Source organism: Perna viridis, chromosome 2, assembly GCF_037379345.1.
Source record: "Perna viridis isolate PV_CMFRI_1.1 ecotype Kerala chromosome 2, ASM3737934v1, whole genome shotgun sequence".
In the NCBI taxonomy this organism is placed as follows: Eukaryota; Metazoa; Mollusca; class Bivalvia; order Mytilida; family Mytilidae; genus Perna; species Perna viridis.
In genome coordinates this window covers 67311758-67336821 of record NC_142446.1, presented here as the reverse complement: position 1 = coordinate 67336821, position 25064 = coordinate 67311758, and the positions used below count along the sequence as shown (strand labels likewise).

The 25064-nt window shown below is 33.4% G+C and overlaps 1 protein-coding gene across 2 annotated transcripts in view; it reads right to left on the bottom strand.

Annotated features, from left to right (window-relative positions):
• Positions 1-7387, bottom strand: part of LOC148626604 (uncharacterized) — a 103397-nt gene extending 96010 nt beyond the window's left edge. The window contains exons 1-2 of one of the 2 annotated variants that reach the window (XM_088570745.1): positions 6996-7387; positions 4008-6049 (exon numbers count right to left, since the gene is read on the bottom strand). In XM_088570745.1, the coding sequence (XP_088426871.1) occupies positions 4008-5568 (1561 nt within the window). In that variant the 5' untranslated portion in view covers positions 5569-6049; positions 6996-7387. Of the gene's footprint in view, positions 1-4007; positions 6150-6995 lie in introns of those variants that run through there. The other variant, XM_088570744.1, reaches the window with a different exon arrangement.
• Between the last annotated feature and the right edge of the window lie 17677 nt (positions 7388-25064).

Below are 25064 nucleotides of genomic sequence, written 5' to 3'. Positions count from 1 at the left end.
TGAGTTTCCAATACAGTTAAATTGATGAACGGCATCGTAATGGTTATTAATGGAAAAAACAATTTAGCTGCTATCCCGACACATTTAACGAGTTTTTAGAAAAAAATAATTTTGTTAATGTTCTTACTAGGTGTTGCAGCTGATATCATTAGCAGCCTCGTATTGATTTGGCCTTGTTTTAATTTTGCATCGTTGATTGGATAATTTTCTTGAGATAAAAAGTTGGGTGACACTAGGGTAGATGTACGCTAGAAAGGATAAGAGTTATGTAGATGCTACTATACTCATTGTAAATTCTCGGGAGGAAAATTAGGGTAAAGATGTGAAATTATTTATGTGAATGGTGTCTTGGATAAGAAAACAATAAAACTTGTCGAATTTCGAAAGAAAGTTTGACCGGTTTAGACAGGCGTTTTAAAATTCTCTGATGGCTATTATTACAATTCCGAATTCCGTTTATCCATAAATAGTTTGCTAGACAACGGTGAACCTCTAGCATAGTTAGAATTAAAAAAAAATACACATACTTGTAAATTTTTATTTCAGTAAAAACATACATGCATGTTTATTGTAACGGAACAACAGTGTGTACTTTTTTCCAAACATTTCATGAAACATGACCATTAGTTCCTGGTTCTGTTTGAAAGATTAAGTGGTACTCTGGCTTAGAATCATGCAAGATGTGCTTCATGGTTGGAAAGCCTACATTTTTTTAATATTTTGTTTAAAATGTCATAGTAAATAGAAAGAAACATGTAGCTTTTCATATAACCTTTGTAGATAACCATAGAAGATAAAAATTACATAGAATGAACAGTAGAACTAAAAATTAATCTGTAAATGACACTAAAATACAATAGAAACCATTAGATTTTCAATGTGGATTATCTTATAAGAGTAGATAGATTGGAATGAATAATAATACATTTCATCATATATAAACTCATGAAGCAACTTACATGTAACAACAAAAATAAAAATATGTAGCATTTTTAGGTGTATCACATTTTTCAGAATTTGCATGATTCTTACAAAGACTGCTAACTACTGTAATATGTGGCATCTTCAGAACAAAATGACTTCGCTTAAACATTTTGTGTGTCACCACTTGAATCATTGGCGTACTTCCTTTAAACGGCACAGAAGTTAGTTTTATTATCAAATCTCGCTCATATCAAGCGAAATCAACAGACAAAGAGGAAAACGTTTAAAACGAAATACATATGTACTAAAGTTAATTAGAACAACTTTAATCAAATGAATAAAACACTTGATAAGAAAATGAATCCACTGAACTTATTGCACTCAATCACACATTTTGGTTTCATCATAAAGCAAGTTTTGGTCAAGTAGTGGAAAATAATTTAAATTTCATTATTTATGGTTCAGTAAACGAAATGAAAACCTAATTCAATTACAAGAAAAAACTTATTATTCAAGATTCTCAATCCCCGTTTAAATTGTAATTATGTATCATTTTCGTCACCGTTAAGCAATAATTCTGGTGAATGGTTAAACCACATGTTGTATAAAATTTGACCATTAAGAATTATTTAATATTCATAGAATTGTAAGCGATCAATGCCAAAGCATTATATACATTTCCAAAATAATGGAAGATTTGCATGTTAAAGTTTTCGATTGGTTGTTAACGGTATCCATAAATCGTCAGGAAAATGCATAATTTAAGTTGTTGCTTGAATCGATTTTATGGTAAAATTAATATTTCAGAGCTAATAATTCTAGCCTTAAGGGAATGTGACTCTACGACATTTGTTTTAATTAAGAGCTCGTTTGAACTTTGGGAAATTGCAAGGTTTGTGAAAGAGTTTCAATAACCGTGTTAACTATGATCTAACTAATTGAGGATTTTAGAGCAGACAGAGATACTTTCGGAATAAAAAAAATCTCGATATTTCTTAATATGTCTTAATTTCTCCAAGGTTCTTTTAAGTGTATGTAGAAAAGAACAGCGAATGTAAAATAAGTTCTACAACTTGTCGGGCAATCAAAACTCTTTGAGATTATTTCAGATTCTTGCGTCCAAAAGGGAACACGCTTTCCTTTTTTGAAGAGGAGGGGTAAATAGAAACAATTTTTGTTCCTTGTTTTTTGTGTGTTGAAATTTCTGTTCTGACTGATAAATAATATGTATTTTAAAGCGTTTTTTCTAAAACTTTAAATTTTCTTCACCATGAACTATATTCTTGTTTGTTCAACCCAGCCCTCCCCCTTTTTCAAACCCATCATAAAAGTCAAATAATAGCTCACTATATAAAAGATACAATAATGTGATTACTGTTTAGATTTTTACATGCCTGGCGTAAAAATAACATCACGCAATACGCATGTTGGGGTGGAAAAGAAATTTACATATCATACATTTTTTAATACAAAAAAGATAAAACAAAAACTACCTTGTAAACAAGCACTTAAGGGTTTGCTTCATTTGAGTGCACAGGAAGTTGCATGCTTATTAAAACACTCAGCTATGATCTACCTTTATAGCAACGCCCCCTTTTTTGTGTGTTTTATTTATTTATTTTTTTGTTATTTTTTTTTAATTAAAATTCACTGTCACACATGCTTTTTGTATATTACTGAACTCGTCTAATATCTTCGGAAATGCTTGCTGTAACGTTAAGTCACATGCAAGTATTAAGATACTTGAAATTATATATGATTCATACATTTGAACATCTTTGACAGCCTTGTATTGAATAAGACTTTTTTTAAACTGCATACAACGTCAGCTGGCAACAACAACAACAAAAAGGCAGCAGAAGTTTACGTAACCAGCGTAACCAGGTAGAAAAAAAGCATATTGAAACACAAGACAAAAAGGCAGTCTGTCGTCCTGAAAAATGATATCTGATGATATCTAATGCCATGACACGTTTACATCGAAGCAACATGCAGATCAAGTAGCATGCTGAGCATTCATTTGTAACGAAAGTGCAAAAAGTGCATTGTCGTAGGGCATGTCACGTCATTTTCTAGTGTCAGTACAAAGCAAACGCATTTTGTTGACTTTATACGTTAGTTTTATGACATGAACTGCATATTATCGCTTCATTTCAAACGGCAAGCGTCTTTTAAAATGAATTGTGTTCGTTTTATGACGGCATAACATGTTGTTCTTTTCCAAATAACATTATTTCTTTGGCATCAATATGTATGGTGTCTTCCGCAGGTTGTTCTAAATTAGATTCTCGCCTTAAATATTCAACAGAAATAAATAAGACCTTTCGAAAGGATGGTGTTATAAAAGCGTCTTTTAATGTCTTTATACGTTTGTCGGTCCAAACAAGTGTTCTACTTTTCGACTGTATCAGCATATACAGCCAAATATAAGACAAAGAAACCTAAACGGGTAATTATTTTCGCATTCTGTTTGAAAAAGGACTTGAAAACTTGATATTAGGTGTAAAACACTTGTAATTTGTTTAACTCAAATAGTTCGGAAATTAAGATTTATTAAAACCCGGCATGTGTTCAGCATTCACAGCTAAAATGGGCGCACAATGACAAACACGTCTAATTTAATTGCAAATCGGTCGCAGTTTTTGACATACATGTCTTACCATGGTAAAATAGTAGATTTTTTTTTTTTTTTTTTTTTGTCAAAATTGCATCATTTATAGAAAACGCATGTCCGCTGATTAAAACTACTCGTAAACTGGGATGACATTCACGTGACCTAGACTGTTACTACGAGTCGTAATTAAATGCATACATTTATACGAGTACTAAATTTTCTACTATTAAATTGTGCAATTATTCAAATTATAATTGATCATTGTGTTCAATCTGTGACATTTCAAACACGTTATGAATAATGAAAGTAAGTTTATTTTGAATGGAAACAATTTGTTTCACCTAGTCGTTTACAACATTAGAAAAACGTGTTTATGGGTCATCGAGGTACAAAACAACGCATTTCCAACAACTTTCGCAGCTGATGAAAAGTAAAATCAAGGTAAAAAAGAAATATAAATTTGTCTTACCTTGAAAGTCTTTCCTGGCTGCACTGATGTTGGCAACTATATTAGAAATGTGCCCAAGAACGGTAGCGAAAAGTAAAAGACCAAATATCATTTCACATATAATAAACGTATAATCCAGAATAGTACGAGGGACCGGAAGATTCCCGAATGTGGTCAAGGTCAGAGTACTCCAATATAACGCGTGTAAATATCGCTTTAACACCAATTCGTCCGTCCCGATAAAAGACGAATTATCTGCTTTCGTTGCAATTAGATTAAATGGGCAACGGTCATCTTTGGGGGATATCCAAACACTGGAGGAATTTTCGTCTTTCGTTGCTACAATATTATACAAACAGCCGTCGTCTTTGACCTTTGGCATGATCCAGGTGCATGACGAATTGTCAACTTTCGTTGGTATAATACTAAAAGGGCAGCCGTCATCTTTTGGCATGACCCAAGCTCCAGACGTATTGTCCAAACCTTGAGCAACCAAATTATACAAACATGCGTTCCAGTGGAAAAGGGCAAGAAGGTAGTGCATTAGGGTAAGCGTTCTCATTGCATTGGGGTAATTAGTGTGTCTCTCTGTCCGGTCTAAAAACGACCAAAATCTATACACTTTAACTAATCTAAAACTACGTAAAATTGAGCAGAATCCTATCGAAAGATAAAGAAAATCTAACGGTATCAAACATAAACAGTCTATATAAAATCTAGTCGTGTTCATATAATGAATACGTAATTTAACAGTATCTGTCTGAAGAACGCCATCATCAAGATAGCCAGTCCGGAAATGAAATGCTATGTCTAGAATATATAGTAAGTCCGCTGTATAATCTAGGGTGAACCACAGACCTAAATTATCCTGGTTTATTTCTTGGAATGCAAATCTATATATGATAACCCAAAAATTGTAAAGAAATGCTAAACTAACAATAGATGACCACCAGTAAGCTAGCCGCCCAGATGGATCAAACACGAAAGTCCAATTACAACCCTCGTGCTCCGACAGGGTAGTGGCAGTCTCCAACCGCTCTGTCTTTACCATTTTACTTTTCTTTCCAAATTTGCTTTCGATATCTTTTTTCCGTAATTTCCGTATTTCCCTTGGAGTCATAATCTCGGACGAACGAACTTTTTTCATGAGAGACAAGTCGCCACGGGCTGAAAAGCTTTTAGCCCTTGACTTGCTCCTGTCTATTCTGGTTCCGAAAAGATCCATGAGACTTTGTTTTGAAGTAGATCGGGATTTTTGTTCTACTACTTTACTAGAATATACTGGAGACGAGACACTAATTCTACCTCCTTTACTCAACCGTTCGCCAATAGACATAGTTCGATCCCTTGTATTTAAAACTTGAAAAATTCCCATGCCCCCTGAGAGAACTTGTGGGCCGTTTGCCGTCGGTTTACCAAAACCTTTCGAGTCAGACTTACTCTCTTTATTTTTCTCATTGCCAAGAATGGCAATTTCCTCCAGCTCGTCGTCCGTGTGATCCATTTCACCCCGTGAACATGGAACGTACTTAACTGCGATACTCGGCTCGCTATTTCTTCCTCTCACAGATGAATTAGACATGTTAGACCAAGAAGCACTTCATCTCCTGTGTTGTCAACTTTTCTGGAAAAATTATTTAAAGAGTCACGCAGACACATGCTGCAAGTTGTGTTTTCTAAAGATAATTCCTTAAAATCATTTTCTGATTTTGAAGTCGCTAACGTCTGAGTATAGTTTCCGCCTTCGTTTTATTTGTCTGCAGTAAAGCATTATTTTCCAAAAACAAAGTCAATAAACTTGCCTCACATATACTTGTTAATTCCGTCTTACATCATTTCCAGAATCGAAGTCAATAAATTTACATGTTTGTAAATTTCTCCTTACATTACTCCTGACAGGGAGCACACAGTGGAAGAATATAAAGAATTGATATGTTTAACGTGTTCCATTTTGCCATAAAACTACTGTCAATATAACGTCGGTTCAATCGGAGAATCCTTGAATTAATCCAACAAACTAGGAAATGACTGTTTTGTTTGTTTCGGAGTCCATTATCTTCTTACTGAAACATATGGACATGTAAAAGAATTTATTTCTATAAATAGGATGAAGATGAGAAGGACGACGCATGTGCTTGTGTAGTGTAAAACACATACAAATCGTTTGATTAAAGGACAACAGCTGGTTATAACAATTCTACGAGAAATTGAGCATTGACAGTAAAGGCCTGTCACCACTAGGGATTTGTTACAATTATAATTCTATAAATTACTTTAATTGACACTAATCTAGTATTTAAAACCGATCGAAGATGAACAAATGCACTGTTGCTTTAAGACCTTTCACTAAAAATGGGGGAAAATGTTTTACATTTTAAAAGCATTAACGTGTAATCGGAAGATACAGAAGATGCATAAATTTGTTTAATTTGTATTAAACACAATTCTTTAAAAAAAAAAACCAAATTTTGGATTTATAAAAAAAGAGAGATTCAATAAAATTTCCTACGTTGCAACAAGTTTTTAGTCCACAAATTAATGCTACTTGTGTTCGAGAATCTAGCAGCTGATGGCGTCATAAACATACCACAAATTCCTATAACCATACCGTCTAAATCTTGATTAAAATACACAGTAAAATTAATTAATTAAATCATCGCCAAAATATGATGCCTAACTCATCGGTATGACGAGCGAAAGTCCAACTTGCACTTATAATGAATTAAAAAAACCAAGCTAAGCAATTAGCGCCAAAGCTGTCGTGTCAGCCACGCTAGCTGTGACAAACCAGTCAGGTTATTCCATTTATAGTATAATAATGATTAAAATTACATTGGAAAAATATACATAAAGCTGTTCCGTTATAAATAGTATGGAATTGAGGATTCTTTAACGTTTTCCCTTTTTATGAATCAATTTGTTGAGGAGTTGATTAAATAAACGAGAATATCATAATGAGATCTGTTATCTGTTACAGTGTATCGGAATAATTTCAAAAAACATACTCACGTTAAAAACTCCTGTATTCCTTGTCAATTCCAATAGCTGAGAAAATAGCAATGAACCCAAATCTCCATCTTCTGGATGTATTGATTTTTTGAGAATGTGTCTCCGAATAACTGACATCTGAAATATCTTTCCTCTTTCGAGAACGAACAAGAGAAAAGCCACGACATCACCGATGATGATGATTTTTACAATCTAATCGTTTTTTTTTCTGTTTTTTTTTTTTGTATTGATCGAATTCAACAATTATTGAGTAAAATCTTCATTGTTTAACACAAATCTACGTGTATTTAGATTTAACAAGCTATTTGCATTATCGATATTTTTTTCTAGCGGATTCCTCCAAACAGACAATATGCCGTTAGAGAGGGTGTTGACCTTATAAGATATCTTTCTCTTTTCACAACTTACAGAGAAATGAGGAAACGGGACTTAAATGGTAATCAATGAATTACATATCATAGAGTAGACTTATTGCCTGTAGCTGTACATGTGCAATCCGATGGGGGATATAAATAGACAAATTAATTTTGAATTAAGGCGATTTGGACGGGGTTTTAAGGGAGTTGAGTTGAGACATAGTGTATGCTATTAAAAATTGAAGCCGGCAGGTGGGAGAGGAGTTAAAAATAAGTGTATGAATGAAATACTGAGTTTTGCAGCAGAGGAAGAACCGTGTTAAGACATGGAATACTATAATGTCACTGAAGTTAGCAGCTTTGATTTGAGGGAGAAGAGTTGAAAAGTGGTGTAGGTATAAAACACGAATGTATGCAGCGGAATATACAGAGGAACAAGACTTAGAAGATTATTATACCAATGAGGTTGACAGCAGGGGTTCAGATGAGTTAGGTTCGAAAGGTGGTGTATGTTAAGTTTGCAGCGAGGGATTAAGTTTAAGTGAGAAGAATAACATTGATGATAGTGGAGTTGACAGCCGAGAGTTCAAGGAAGCTGAGAAGGAAAATATGAAATTGACATACATTAAGAACAAAAATGTCCTGTTTCTGTTTTTTGATTGTATTTCGTTGTTGCTTTTTTTATGAGATTAAATTCCGGCACCACTGACCCAAATGCAGGTCAGTTAGATACAATAGGAAAATCCATGGCACCTCTGAAATACTAGTTAAACCCATTGAAATGAACGTTTAACATAAGCAATAAAATTTCATAGGTGGAACATAAATATCAAGTGAACTTTGAATATAAGCACAACCAAGTACATTTGGTGAACTAGCGCATCACAACTACAAAAGGGTAATTGTATCAGAGTCAATAATTCAACAAAGATAAGAGCTATTAAGGGAACCAAGATTCGAGTAGAAACAAAATAATATAACCCAAGGATAAAGACTAGATAGGATAAACGCAACAAAGAACATGAAAGAACAAAACAACACGTACAAAGAAACATAAGCAAAGGAGCAACTCGGGCTTCACCAAACAGTGGGAACATGGACCAGATGCACCGGTAAGCGTCCTCTGCTTTTACAGAAACATCCGTAGATTTGCTCATAAAATGTCAAATCAGGGGTAGACGAAAGAGGGAAGTATATCATTATTCATTAGACCAAGATATTATACCATAGTCAATAGTTAAACTAAATAAATTGTATCATAGTCTGTAATTAGGCAAGGTCAACTTTGTAACACAGTCTAATGTAAGTCTATAATAAATGAGATTAAGAAATATAGTTTACACTGTAACCAATCCATGAGATGAATTGCAGAGCATACAAGACCTTTATAAGATTGCATGTCTGTGAATACAAAACCCTACTTACTCTATTTGTCTTAGAACAGTAATTAACAATTGTTCATTCTTGAGAACCAATCGGCGTGCTCAAGTGGGTGATGCTTGGAAGGAAAAACAATTATCGCAAAGATAGAATTACCGGCTATTGTAAAGTCGCCAATTACATTGTATGGCCATCAAAACCCAAGAACCGTTGTCTTATGCTGGACAAATAAGCACGCAACCATTAAATAATGGCATTGGTTGGTATTCTTCATCCTACGAAGCAGATAAATGGGTTTCAGAGAGGCTGACAAATTGATGAATTTAGATAGATTCAGATAGCTGCGAAAAAAAGCTGAAATTCTTGATGCATTTTTAAACGTATTTCTAAATTTGAGATATTCCTTAACTTTTTTAATTGTTCTCAAATTTTATTAATCTGACGATCTACGTGTAGATGTTGTTTTAGGAATGAAGTTAGGAAATTATCAACAAATGTCTTATCCCTGTGTTTTATGCGTTGCATTAGTTTAATTTACCAACCTCTAGAACAAGAAGAAGAATGTCTTCTGCCGATTTTTTTTTCACTCGCCAGAAGACTATACCTCCATACATTAAAGCTACTAAAATATTAAGGATATTCTCTTTTTAGTCTTTTTCGTAGTAATGTTCATGTTCACTCGTACTTGCATTTTTTAGCTGCCACTAAGCTAGATAAGATACGGTTTACATTCAAAACTCAATGTTTTGTACTTTCCCTCATTTATTTCTTATTAACCTACTGTGTGGAGATTACTTCGCTATTTCAAAACCTTCAAACAACTACAAAGGTGTTTTTAACGTCCTTGACTGCCCTGTCGGGTCTCGCACGGACGGTCCTTAAAACACCTGTCACACTCAGTTTATACCCCACCTCTTTATGTAAATAACTACCATACACGGAATTGGGTTTCGCGAAATTGTAATGAGTAGAGCGCATGCCTTTAAGTCGTGTTTTTTTTTCACTTCCGGTGCAGTAAAAAATAAGGTAAATGTAAAAGGATTATATGCAGACTGCGGAACTTCATCTGGTCTGTGGAGTATTGCTCTTGTATGATTTTTGTAGAAAACCATGTTTTAAAAAGGGATACACAACGATTAAGTACTATAAAAATCAATGGGTGTACCTTCAAACTTCTATTATTTTCTTATATTTCTGTAGTTCTCTTATTTAAAGACCGTCTTGATGTTCTTGTGGTAACATGCTTGTCAGTTCGATTCCCATCCAAGTCATACAATTTAAAGTCTTTAAGATCGGTAGACCATGCTTCTTAAATCTATCAATCACAAAAAAAAGAAAATGTAGAAAAACTTCCATTGTCTATTTCTAAACTGTAAGCTGTTGTTTAATCGAGACATTTTATCTATTACTATTATTTCTTCTGACCTAATTCTCGAACACGGAAGTTTTGTGACGTCAGTCAGATATTGTCTCAGAACAATGACAGACGACCCAAAATAATAGTGAAAATCAATCATAATTTTCCATTTTTTTATTTGTCAGTAGACAATATCCTATCATTTATAATCACCAGTGGTATCCATGTTTAATCATAAAAGGTCATTTTTGGCATTCATAAATCTATGATTGACTTGTAGTAGAATAATGGGATTTTCAAAATGATTCGCAAGTTCATTTGCACATGATATGACCCAAATAAAAAGAAAAAAACATCGACGTACCCCGTTGGAATTGGCCTTTTTTAATGCAACAGTTTCATCTATCTTGCAATCAATTCGATTTCTATTATGACTCTGCCAGTTTGTATATCACATTTCTAGAACTTAAAATTGCACAAGCAGTCAACTCATTTCTCTACATGTGAGCGGATGGACTACTATGGGAGTTTCCAATTATTTCATAAAAGGTGTAATTCAAGGCGATCGGCTAGCGTTATCACGACTGACAGGTCAAAGTTGAACCCACCTTTTTTGGGCAACTCACCATATTATTCGTCTTTTTAGTATTAATCTTTTTCAGCTAAAAAGATGTCATTTGTGCCAAATCATTTACTATGGCAGTTCCAGAAAAGATTAAGGGCATTAAGTCCTGCTTTTAGCCTATATTCAAGTTACCACATTTATAACCTGTGGTCCTTTGGCCAATGCAGTGTGCCAGTATGCTTAATGGTAGAAGAGGGTTTTAATGGTTAAATTATGAACGTGCTTAGGCATTGAATTTATTGCTACTTGATATACTGTATATTTGATGTAAATGTGTTTTCTAATGCTACTGTTTTATGCAAATTCAACAATATTAATTTTATATTAAACGTTGCAACAGAAAAGGGAAGGTAACTCTAACACATATTTGAAACTAGAGAGACGTGACCATATATCTTATCATTGTACAAGTGAACTGTCGAAAATAAATCATAATTGTATGTTGTGGTCACCGATCAAGGACCAAAGGGATAGATTTTTCGAACTGAGCAGTAGTTGAACATAATTATATTGTTAACGCATAATTTCTTAATTCAACACCCATTTCACAATAAATGCACATCATCATTACAAAACTCCATTAAAGATAATTCTTTCCATTCGTTTGATCTCAAATAAAATGCCATCTGTTGTTGTATCGATGCACCAGCTTTTGTCAAGTTTCTCTTTGGTAAATAAACAATTTCTACAACACCCTTAAATGTTCAATGAAAGGTCATTTACAGGTCAGCTAGAATAAGTCAAGTATAAAGATAAACAGTTCGTCCGGATTAAATGTAGATTTTCAATGCGCTGCGTAGAGATTGTAAGAAAGAAACTGACACTATTTCACACAATGAATACATATTTAAATGTGGCGTGTATTTTACTTTTTATGGCCCTGTTAAGAAATTTTACTTCAGTATTTTTACTTTTGCCTAGAAATGTACGCTGTAAGTTCGCTTGGATTATTGCACAAACGGAAAAAATAAGATAACAAAAATAAGTATTAGCCCCATCTATCGTACCTAATGACATTTCTGATATGAGTTTCGACTGAAAAAAAAATGGCATTTTCATAAAAGTGTATAGGCAGCTTCTGATCTTGCGAAAAACTAGGTTCAACAAATTTTCCTGGAAAATGTCGCATTACTGACTTCAACAATCACTCATGATTTTATGTTTTCATACGCAGGTACGTGTACAAATGTACTTCCGGTTGTCCTCACATGAGATTTTGCAAGGTCAAAACGCTCTCCCTAGCAAGATGCAAAAGTCAACGTTTAAACAGGACTGATTGTGCATCCAATTGACGAACGACAAGTTGGTAACACATTGGATGAAGTATCTATTCGGATTTCACAACTAATTATATTAAGTACAGTTCTGTTCAAGAATCTTGCACACGTTGATAATGGAATGAACAACTAAAAATTTTTTTTGAAACAAATTCTACCGTCCGACCCACTGTCCGGAACATCCTTGTGAACATTTATATTATGAACTCAAAATCAGACCTTCTGCAGAGCAAACTGAAAAACCTAACTATGCAAGATAAAAAAAAATTTAGTAGATCTCGTGTCTTTCGGCAAGGATGTATTGGTACAACGAGTCAAATATTTCGATGGCTATTAAAAAGGCTGGGGACAATATGCAATCTGAGTGAAAACCTGTGTGGTTTTAAGTGTGAATGTTCGTTACAATGTATCTACAAAAAGTATTGGTACGCCAAGATCGAAAACATGTCAAAATAATTGGGAATCGGATATTATTTACTTGTGATTTTTATTTAGTATATATCTAACTTGAATCCAGTCATAGTCGACGAAACAACGTGCAATATTGTATACTCTTTCATTAACCTTAGACAGATGAATACTTAATCCTTGTAACAGATTTCTTCATTTTTGTAGTTTATTGACTATAGAGATTATTGATGATACAGCTTGTTTGAAGATGAAAGGAGCACACCACGTTGAGTTACACATTTGACGATATGATTTGTACTGTAGTCTATTACGTAGATGTGTACTCTGGCTCCGCTCCATGTAACCGTGCCCGCATGTCACATTCTTTACAAAGTAACATTTTTTTCTTCGTGTGGCTACATATTTAGTTTGAGTTGTCTACATGATATTCAGATCGGCCTTTTATCAGCGATGTTATTTTTAATAAAGCCTTGCTTTTAAAACTGAAAAAAATCGGGAATCAATAATCTGTTCGTACATCGAACTTTGTCTTCGGAACCTGGTCATATCGGTACCATGGTAACAAGTCACATTGGAGCTTGGCTCAATCGGCGCTTATACTCATTGTTAACTCGGCACAAAGTCTAAGTTAAATCGGGACTTGGTCAGATCGAGACATTGATTTTTTTTCTTTTTTTTATGATTATATGTATTTGTTTTAATTACAAAAGTGTACTGTGTCGTATCCAATGAAATGTTTATTGGGAATTTGATATGGACTTCATTGTGCGTGTATTTTAATGTCTTATTATTACATTTACTATGCGTATCATTAAAACACGCTAATATTTCATTTGATAATCGGTATGATGTTTCAAGAGTTGATGAAACGTATATCTAGCTATTTATAAGCAACGCCCTCAATTAGCTGAATAGTTTTATTGATTGCTGTGTATTTTAATACCCTTTGATGGAAACATGAAAAGGGAGTTGTACAATGGTATCTTGTGATAATGAATTTGTGAATGTTTCACCAAATTCCATTCATTGGATTAAGAGGAGTGCGGACTTGAATATATACGGAAGCCCGTTAGTACCATGTGAAGGTCTTTTTTTTTATTGTTATAACAACTTAACGAACTTGTTATATCAACTTACTAACTTGTTATATCAACTTAGTGCGTGTATATAAACGATTTAAACGGCCACATCCCAAAACAATTGCATTAAAAATGGACCGAGAAAGGATATGCCGCTTTTATTTTGACCTTGGATTTAGATATTCTGAAACATTAGAGTTTTTAGCCACCTATGTTTGTCAGACTTAATTTTTTGCACTAAATGTCCCATACAACCACATAGCCAATGACAATTGTCCGGCGTCAGATCCCTCAATCTCATTAGATTTCAAATTTCACATAATACGTATGCTATGCTGTGGGAGTTTAGAAGGTCCCTGGTAAAAATATATGACTTGTCATTTTTTTAATCAGGATATAAAATACTTAAAACTTTGTTGAAATGAACTTTGTTCTTCAAAGCAATTTTACATGATTACAAAAAACTCTTCGAAAGGCAGCTTTACAATGAAGTGCATATCTCACTGAAAACATTTCTTCAATTAATATTCTCATTGAAGACAAAGTTACCATGAATAATGTGTCCCTGATTTCTTAACAACTGCAGCTAAACTAAATTAAAATCTAAGGTAATCTTTATTTAAATTTCTACTACTTGTAGAACTTTCAACTTAATCACAATTAACTTTGCCTCTTCATATTTTTTCCAACAAATTCAGTTTTACCAACTTGAAATTAACTTTCTACCTCATGTTTCTTATTAAAGGCAGTTCAACTAAATCAAAATTTAAAGCAGTTCAACATGAATTAAAATATATTTAACACTGTTCCTCAGTTGTTATATCAATCAAAGACATTTTAACTAAATAATCAAGCTGTTCTACTAAATTTAAACAAATCTTTGACCCTATATACCTTAGCTAAGTTGATATAACAAGTTAGCTAAGTCGATATAACAAGTTAGTCAAGTTGTTATAACAAGATGAAAAAAGAGCTTCAAATGTTATTAACGGGCTTCCGTAAATATACGTCCTTGGTTGACCAATGACAAGGTCAGTGTTTTTCACCAGAAAAGCCAAAAAGTTATTCAGATAAAAACAAAATGAGCGGCATTGGTATTATGACTTAGAAAGTGTGACAGTCTTTCATTTATATTCAAAAATGCGTTTAGTGACAGAACTGTGAGACACAATACTCAACAATATCTATATGGTTCCAACACTTCTTAATACTGTCAATGTACAACTTCTATATCAATATGAGACTGGTAATGAGACATTTCAGTTAAATTGTGAAAGCTAAATCTATTTCCCATCAATACAAAGTGGGTTTCATATAAACTTTATTAAGTTGTGAATATTCTTGAATCTTTCAAAAGGTATTCAATATATTATTTGGTAAATTAAATAACCAACGTTTTGGACCAACAACACAAGCATCCAATCAGGTTGAAAAACAAAAAAAACAAAAAACTAAAAAAAATGATAACAGTGAGTAAGCTTTTTTTCAGAAATCTTGTCACAAAAAACTTTTTTTAATTGGTGAATGGACAGAGGAATAATGCCCGAGAGAGGGCGTGTAAAATGCATAGAAACACAAAAATGGCAAAAGACAAGTTATGACGATTTCTAGTGTATTTCAGGGATTTCAACATATTATTATAAAGTAGGAAAATATTCATGATGAAAACAGTTGTAGGTCGCAATGAACATCACTACAAGGGATAAAGTCGATTTGTAAACACCAAAGAACAACTGATGCACCGACAAGCTATCCTATCGAAATTATCAACTGAATTATTGTTGTCAAATATAGTCTGGAAAGATGACCATGAGGGAATCATGATCATAAAAGTTTGAATGGCATGCCAAGTAGAATAGCATGTCCAATTTAGCATTATGACAAACTCAGCCCCTCAAGGATGGCCTGTCATTACATGGATAGTCTGGAAAATGTCAAAACAGTGAAATGGAATCTACTTGTGGATGTTTGACCACGATACACATCAGATAATTAATGCACCATTGCGAGAACACTCCTTTTCGTCCTCACTACGTGTCAAAGGTTATAGGTTCATTTTATATTTAAAATCATCTTGCTGATTGAATAGGTAAACTAATACAGAGGTCCTACACAGGCAAATATGTTCCACACATTAGAATCATATGGTTTGCATTATATGATTATCATATGAATTGAGCACCATATGATAGTCATATGATTCGGTTTACATATGGTTATCGCATTGTTATCATAAGAAAATTATATGTTTTCAAGCAAAAATTAACATATGAGGATCATAATGATAATCATATGACTATCATATATTTAATATCATATGATTATCATATGTGGCACATTTGGCTGTGTATAGTAGTGAAACTAGAAAATACCACAGGAGGATAAAGCACAGAAAATATACCTGTTGGCACCATTAGTCATACGTGGAAATTTTCTGCCTGATATTTAATTTCCGACTTCTAGATCTTATTAATTGAAAAATATTCTGTTAATGACAAACAGATGAATTTTCATAATATCATCAGTATACCCTCTGTACTGTTTTGACTAATGATTTTACAAACTTTGCACGAATATTTGTTCTGCCTGTATCATACCGGAAACAATTTACCGTAACGGCAGCGGGATGTTTGCACTTGTTAACTCCATAAAACCTACCATTTCCATAGAAAATACCTACAATTCAGCACTATTGTGGTTGCTTCCGACTTTCCGGCTTTGGTTTAATACGGATTTTCGTTGACTATTTTTTACAAACATTTGACTGGAGTTTATCTGTTCGGTAATTTTGTTATTACTTTAAATGTTTCATTTAATAATAAAAATCGCAAAAAATGTTAATTTCAAAGAATCATCGAAAATTGATTATACATTGTATATGTAAAATGTTAGTACTTATGACTTGTTCCTACGTTGGTCAAAATCATCGACCGCTTAAAATTTTGTAGTTTCAAAAAGTATGCCAAAGTTTATATCTTAAAAGGTAAGGGGTAGATCTTACCAACCATAAAACAGTTTTGACTCCATTGTAAAGTTTTGGCATTCGATTACATATTAAACCAAGTTGTATCATAAAAAAAACAATGACCAAAGAATAAAAAAGATTAAAGAAGTGATAACTTTTTTTATCCGGATCTAGTGTGATTATAGAGTAGTTGTAGTTGACGGGGGTAATATCAACCCACGTTCTTTTTTCTATGAAAACTGGACAGACTAGTCACTTCGACATAACAAAACTGTATAAAAAAAAATTTCTGAACTTGTATCTGATTTTGTTGTACAGTTTAAAATATTTTTAAACAAACTTTGTCCAAACAAGTCATCACATGATATCTGCCGAAAAGAGAGGACAATGCTGCATAAAGAAATTAAATCCAAAAGACGGCCAATAGACTTTTTTGGATATATAACTATAGTTTGAGTCCGACGTTTCACATGTTTTGTTATGACGTCATGAAATCGTGTTAGACGATGTTAGTAAAACCCCTATCCTGGTTCCCGGGACTACGTTCCAGGTATTAGCTACTAGCAATACTCCCTCACGAGTATTTGGCCCCGTGCAGGTCCGGGTGTTAAAAGAATATGCCTGCAGCAGCGCTAAGCTTGTCGTAAAAGGCGACTAAAAAGTGCTCAGAACCTTAGCCGGGGGCTAGGGCGCTCTGCCCACAGAGCAACTGGGATGTGTGCCCCAGGTGGTGGAATGGGGTACCCCTGGCGTGTTGCATGCTGGGGATGTCAGGCTATAATACGGAAAACCTGACCGCAAACCATAGTGGTGCACCGTGTTGGGAAAGATGCCACGTTCCTCACACGTTAAAGAACCCTACTGTGGTATTTTCCCGGAGTAGGAACCATAGGCTCCGCCACAGGAGGCTAAATTGCCCGACCCTACCCACCTCTCCCTATTTCCAGTGGCAATCAAAATTTGTCGACCCCATTGTCCTTTTGTCCCATCCCTTTTTCATTTCATCATCATTTCATGTTCATCGTCTGAATATAGCTGAAATATTGCGGCTCGGACGTTAAACCCCAACAAGCAAACAAACAAACTCACGAGTATTTGTATATGTGTAACATACTGAATATTGCGATCGGGAGCCAGTCTATAAAACCTCTTTTCGTTATCGTGCAGAAATGTTTGACCCATGGTATATCAGATCCTTAATTTTTATTTTACCAATTCTAGATTTTCCTACTATTAAGCATCCATCGGGATAAATATATGAGACATGAGACGATCCTGAAGGAGTAATCATGGAACTAAGATTCTAAAGAAATCAATAGAATGTAATCCAGGGACAAAGACCAGACATGGAAAACAGACAAACACAACAAAGAACGTAAAATAACTAAAATGATACATACAAAGTAACAGAAGTAAATGTGCAACTCGAACTCCATTAAAAAACTGGGAGCATGGACCAGGTACACCGGTAGGGTAAGCGTCATCTGCTTTTCTAGAAACCCATAAAAAGTCAAGTCCTGGGTAGATGAAAAATGAAAGGAAAACTATAACACGTTGAACAAATCAGTTTTCATGGTGCAGATGGATACAACGTAACGATCCACGAGTTCGTGATGACGATCATGAACCTTCTTTAGTGATGACTTCAATCTTGTAGCACCGTAACTCTGTTCCAGAAGAATAATTGTAAGAAGTCTAGCGCGATACAAAAAGTCTGCGTAGTTACGGCAAGCACTTGCATAACGTATGATTTGTGATATGAAAACTCCATACGCAGGTGCTGAAGGGATGTTACCACAGATGAAAAGAAAGTTGACAATACTGAATGAAAAGTCATCAGGTTTTTCGTATAGTTTGGTCAATAGTTTTCCTTTACCATAAATCCTTTATTGTAGGTCAAGATATGTGGCTGACTTCACAGTGTCTGAAAAAACAAAACTATATACCATCTTTCATTTTGTCAGCTTTATTACATTATTTATCTTTCAATATGGTAAAAATCGTCTTGATATACAGATTGAATCTCCGGATCGTTATGGTCCGAAGAGTATATGGTCCGAATTGTCTGGCTTTCGTAAGAAATTATTTTTCGTCAAGGTCCAAATTGTCCGGTTTTATCAGCTGATAACGTTATTGCAATTTTCGTAAACATTTTTGCACCATTCTTTGACTGTCCCTATCCTGGAAAAAAGCTGATTCGATTTATATGTAATCATCAAAGCCAGCGAATGTTTCCGAGACAGTAGTGGTTCTAAATCGCTTTTACAGTATACGAAGGTATTGTTGCTACGGTGCTATTTTTTAGCTCCTTAATGATGGTGCAAAGTGAAACCTGATATTGATACTGGCCATAAGCTTACTGAACTCAGTTGATAATACAATTATTTATAAAACATTAAGTATGTTATTGAATATCTAGTGTAATGTGGTTGAATTGAAAATAGAACACAGCACAAAAACATACTTCAAACTCACTTTATTCATTTCAAATTTATTCTTTTTACGAAACCGCTTGTTTCAATTGTGCGTGTCAGGTAGTGAATTGGGCGTGCGGTTTACTCGTTAAAAAGCAATAAACTTATTAAGCTAAGTGCTGAGTGAAAAAGAAAAAAAGAATAAATATCACCGCTTATGAGTAGAATGCAGTCAACTAAAATAATATTCTCTTTTTAGAAAAAAGTCAAATTTATCAAATGTTAATTTCACAACTTTCACTCCTTTATTAAATTCGCCCAGGACTCTACAACGTGAATTTGAAAACAGCATTTACATTAATTGAAAGAAATGGATCTTAATTGACTCTGTAATGACTTCCCCTATTAATAATTTCTAAGCAATATGTGCTATTTTGGGTCGATTACATTTAATTCACATTGCGATGACTCTCAAAAAGCGATTGATTTTCACAATGAATTTATTTTAATTATGGTATTCTCACCTCAAGTCTTTAATTAACGTATCTGTAAGAGATTCCTGACAGCTAAGCTTGATATCAAGAAAACACGTCGAAACAGTTGATTGGAGAATAGGCTCTATCGTAGCAGTTAAGAATTTCAGGACGCTCATTATAAGCTTGTTATCAAATACAAAAGACTACTACAAATCATATATTGTAATCAAACACAAACTAGAGGTAGATCTAAATCCCCAGAAAAAGAGTATACAAAAAGTTCTAAAATCCAAAAGTTTCAAAATAGAAAGTCAAATCCAGAAGCAAAATGTTATTTATTAATATTTTTAATGGAGGCTTTACAATAATGACAACGGCAGTGAGAAGCACATGCCATATTTTCTTTCCTAAAAAAATCATCCATTTGAGTTTAAAAAAAAAGAAAAGATTAATTGTTTCAGTTGTATTCTTCTGAAATTGTAATAATGATATCATTGAATTACATATGAAGCACTTTAAAATAAAGTGAAGTAACTCTTTGATCTGTTCAGTTTGATTTATTTCGCAAATTTGAATATATATTTTTGAAACAGACAATTATATCTTCCCTCTGGCATCATAACGAGTAAAACCTTACATAAGAACACAATAATTGATGGGATAAAATTTACTCTGTATCTTTTATATATTGATATGGTTCGTGGTTGTATCGGTTTGTTTTGACTAGAACAAGAAAACAGATCCTAAATAACAAACATTAACAAAGATAATTTTCACAGAAACAAATAAAAAAGAGCATCCCGAACTCCACAAAACACTACCACTGCTTTTTCTAGAAACATCCACCGAGTTGCTCATATGATGCCAAATCCGGGGTGAAGCACAGAACGAAGCCACGGTATTGTAGATAAATCTGATGGCATGGTGGAACTTGCTACGTGAACCAGATTTTACTTTTGCAGTGATGACTTTAGTCTTGTTCCAACAGGTTATTAGCAAGATGTTTGATGCGGCACAAAACAAAATTGAAAAAGAAAAATGAGATATAAAACTGCATACGCAATGGCTGATTAAACAATATACCAGAAACTGAAAAATGGAAAATTTACAAAATGAAAAAAACGGGTCATTGCCTTTGTCTTAAAGTTTAGTGATGAGTCTTTCTAGAAAATCGATTTCAAAACATAGTAATTATTGACCTCTTTTTCCTTGTATCCCAAATTCCTTGGGAAAGATTTTGCACGTTAATAACAAAAACTTTGGAGGGTTTAATTTAACTATGCACGTATAAAAGCAATCTTTAAAATTGTAGCAATTAAAAGTATACATAAACGAGAAAAAGAAGATTTCATCTTTCATTTTGGAAATGCCTGTACAAAGTCATAACCATTGTGGTGTTTTCTGGTTTTTACCCTGATATTGCCATTTGTTATACGGACTTTCCCTTTGACTTCTGCTTAGATTTTAACAGTTCGGTAATTTAGTTATCACCTTTCTTTAGACTGTTTATGCATAATGTAAAAATTCTTCATGTATCACGTTTCGTAATAAAACATTATTATTAGGAACAGGACGTTGGTATAGCAGTTTATTTCTTTTCTCGCGTTAGTTAACCTTTCACCTCTAATTAATGACATTAAACATTACCGACATCTAAGAAATATAAAGTCACATTGAATACCGTTAAGTACCATTCTGTGTAAGAATCGGACAGTGAGTGACATAATTTTTCTCAATTTGAAAAGCACTTTAAATTTATCTGAGCATCTGTGACTTTGATATATTGATAAATTTTCCCGTTATTTTCCATAGTACATTTGAACTTTATTTGAAAAGTCAATATCCTAAGAATATAAACTATACAAACAACGTGATATTGATTTCTGGAGGTTTTGAGGTATAAATACATGGATAATGCAATAAAATCGCTGCGTTTTTTCTTCACGTGCCACGTATTACACACATTTTGCCTGATTTTTAAACAGAGAAGTATTCAATATGCAGAATACAGGTATGTATAACTTACTTATTTATGGTTTTATTTTGATATTAAATACAGAACAGGAAATATGCTGTCTCCGTCTTTGTCTTAAATTTCAAATTTTCATTAACCTCAGCGATTGGCAAACTTTTCGAGAAAAAGTTACTTGGACGTATTCAAGATAAATTAACTAAGACGAACTGTGTTATTTCGCATCGTTTACAATTCGGGTTCGTTAAGGACCACGGAGCAATACCTGGAATGTATGCTCTGAAAGAGTCGCTACATTATTACTTAGAACGGGATTCTAACGTTTATGCTACATTTCTAGATAACGAAAAGGCATTCGATAGAGTGCGGCAAGACGGTATCTTATACAAGCTAAATGAAATTGGTATAGTACGAATTTTTGGAATATTGTTTATATTTCGTACAAATCCACCAGTGCACATGTTCAATTCAATGGAATCCCAAGTAATATTTTTCGGATTAAGCAGGGAGTGGGGCAAGGTCGAGTATTGTCAGCTTGGTTATTTGCAGTTTTCATCAACGATTTGATTCATGAACTTTTATCAAGTAATAGTGGGCTTAACGTAGGTGTCTTCGTATTCCTGCTATACTTCTTGCTGATGATACAACTATTCTAAGTACAACGATCAATGGTTGTCAGAAAATGCTAAATATTGTTAATGCATATGCGAAGAAATGGAAGCTTAAATATAATGCATCAAAAAGTAGTGCCTTACGTTTCCTACCAAAAAAAAAACCGTAATTCAAACGATCAAATATCATTAAACCTGGGTGATTCTGTAATTGAATGGAAGAAACAAATAACTTATGCAGGGACAGTAATTGATACGGAAAATAACACACTTCAAAGAACTGAAAACATAGTCAACAAACTCAAGCAAAAACTGTACTCACTATATTCTGTTGGTTTTAATCCACGCGGTATGAATTCATTTACAAGTAGTATTATATGGAAACGGGTAATCCTTCCTACTGGACTTTTTGCTTGTGAAACGTGGGGACCACTTACAAACCGAGATATGATATCAATATTCTTGAAACAACACAGAGATACTGCTCAAGATTCATACTCAGATTTTAAAAAAAAAAAAAAAAAAAAAAAAAAAAAAAAAAAAAGCCCCTCCGATTCCTGTATTAGTAATTTGTGACTTTGGTCATTAATTGGATATATCGACAAAATGAAATTGCTATTTTTTGGACGATTACGCCGTGCTAAATCTGACTGTTTTCATAAACTGTTATATATCAAAATTCTGGCCAAATATGACTTAGCACTTTTTCTAGAAGAGTTTTTGACTGATAGCTATTTCCCGAACAAGTACTCTGGAAGAAAATTATAAACCAAGCTTTGGACACTTATGAAGAAAATCAATGGCGATCCGCACTTATGAAACGACCAACCCTGATGCGATATGCGAACATACACACAAATCTTACTGAACATAGACTATTACGGCTAGCCGTTTTATATTCAAACAATAACAAACAACTGTTGATACTTGTAAAACTAGGCTCTTTACCGATTAAGGCAGCGAAGTGTTCTTTGTGCAACATTTACCCACTTGATATACTTAAACACTTAGTCCTAAGTTGTGAGCATTTTCTAAATACTCGAACTGAAATGTTTTAATAACCTTTCGTCTAAAATATCACATAAATTTATAAATAAAACGGTAAACTAAAAATAAGTATCTAATTAAATGATAACGTGAAGAATATTTTTAAATACCCCTTTTTTGATAAACATTTTTAAAAGTTAATCCTGATAGATGACAATTAATCAAACAGCGTTTTGTAAGTATATTTTCAATTATACGAAAGAATTAAAGTTAACGAAGTATACGAATATTCATGTAAATTTTTTTATGGGGAAGAGTTTTCAGCCGCACAAACGTATGATACAGAATTCCAAAAAGTTGTGTTGAAATTTGAATTCTGAGCATAATATTGACTACCCATAATGCAAATATAAATCGTTGATTGATTAGCATATTTTTCGAACAAACCCGGCATTCTATTAACACGCAATTGAAAGGCAAATGAACTAGTATATCATTCCATATGACCATGGGTCAAGTATTTTCCTGTTCACTCGTACCTAAAGTATGTTTTTTGTTTGTTTGTTTGTTTGTTATTGTTTTTTTTTTGTTTTTGTTTTTTGTTTAGTCAAGTCAAACTTGAGTTGTACTAATTATTATAGTGCCAGCGTTTCTCCAAGCTACAGCTACAGTTAAACCCTTTACATTATTACGGATTATTCAATCTTTAAAATACCAGCATTATGGTGTATCCATCTGCACCATGAAGACGACTTTGTTTTTACCGTTTCATAGTTTTCCTCTGTCGTCTACCCCGGGCGTGAAATTTTATGAGCGTAGAACGCTTATCCTGACTGTGTACCTAGTCCATACTCCCAGTTTTTAGCGGAGTCCAGGTTGCTCATAACCTTTGCTTCTAAGTTCTTTTTTTTTGTTTTATTTATTTTTTGCGGAGTAGTTTTGTTCTTTGGAGTGTTTGTCAATTTTCTTTGTCTATTTATAGTTTTCTTCATTACCGTTCGAATCCTGATTCCCTTGACTTCCCATTGAAAATTTTAAAAAATGAGAAAAATTTTTACATATACGCTAAAAGTACTTTTGGTAATAGCTTGTTAATATTAATCAAGGACATGATATCGCGGTTCATTTCAATATTCGAGTTGTTTTAACTTGGAACTTATAAAATGTCGGACTACCGGAACTTACGAATAACCAGTATCAATTTGGTTATCATTCATGAAAAATACTATTAAGGAGAACTATTTAAGAATTGGCGATAATAAAAAAATTGTCTAATGAAAAATAACATAAATTTTCCATGTGCATATTGTTTATTGCGCGAAGTGCACATAGAAAATTTATGTTATTTTTCAAGAGACAAAATTTTTATCATTGCCATTTCTTATAAATTAATTTTAAAACATATTTTTACCTTTAGACATGAGAAAAGTAGCTCTGAATTTAACTGAATAGGGGCGTGTCAATATTTTTTTCTCCATTGAGATATAACAAAACTATTTTAACCAATCAGATTACAGTATTTATCTTAAATTAATTTATTTACTTATTCTTTTGCTTTGAAACACACCAAAGGAAATTTGCTGTCTCAAATTTCGGTTTAAAGATCAAATTTGACACACAAAAAGACATCAAAAAGTGCATTATTAAAATTCTGTCTTATCTATTCATCCCACTTATCAAGTAAGAAGAATTATAGTATATATGCTGTCTGTATTATTTTATTTCCCTTGGAGAAAAAAAGCATTTTTCAATTTTCAATTGAAAAGTACCAGCAGAATAGATCAAAAATGCATGAAAACAATATGTCTGTTGTAATTGTAATTAGTTTTGTTTCTAGTAGCGGCAGATCCCAAAACTGTCTGCGTGAAAAAACATGAAACCACAAAAATGACAACCAATTCAATACGCAAGTAAAAATATTTAAATTGCAAAAAATTGTAATATATTATTTGAGGTACTAGTAATCCGGACAGAAGACAGTCTGTGACCTTTTTAATGAAAAAAAAAGATGATCAACGAGATTTCAATACCAGCCTGAAAAGAGAATTGCAATCCCTACGCAAAAATGCACTACCATGCACATCGAAAACAATTCGCAAATACACAAACACACATTTAAATACTAATAGGAAATTCGACATAAACAGTTGTTAAATGTC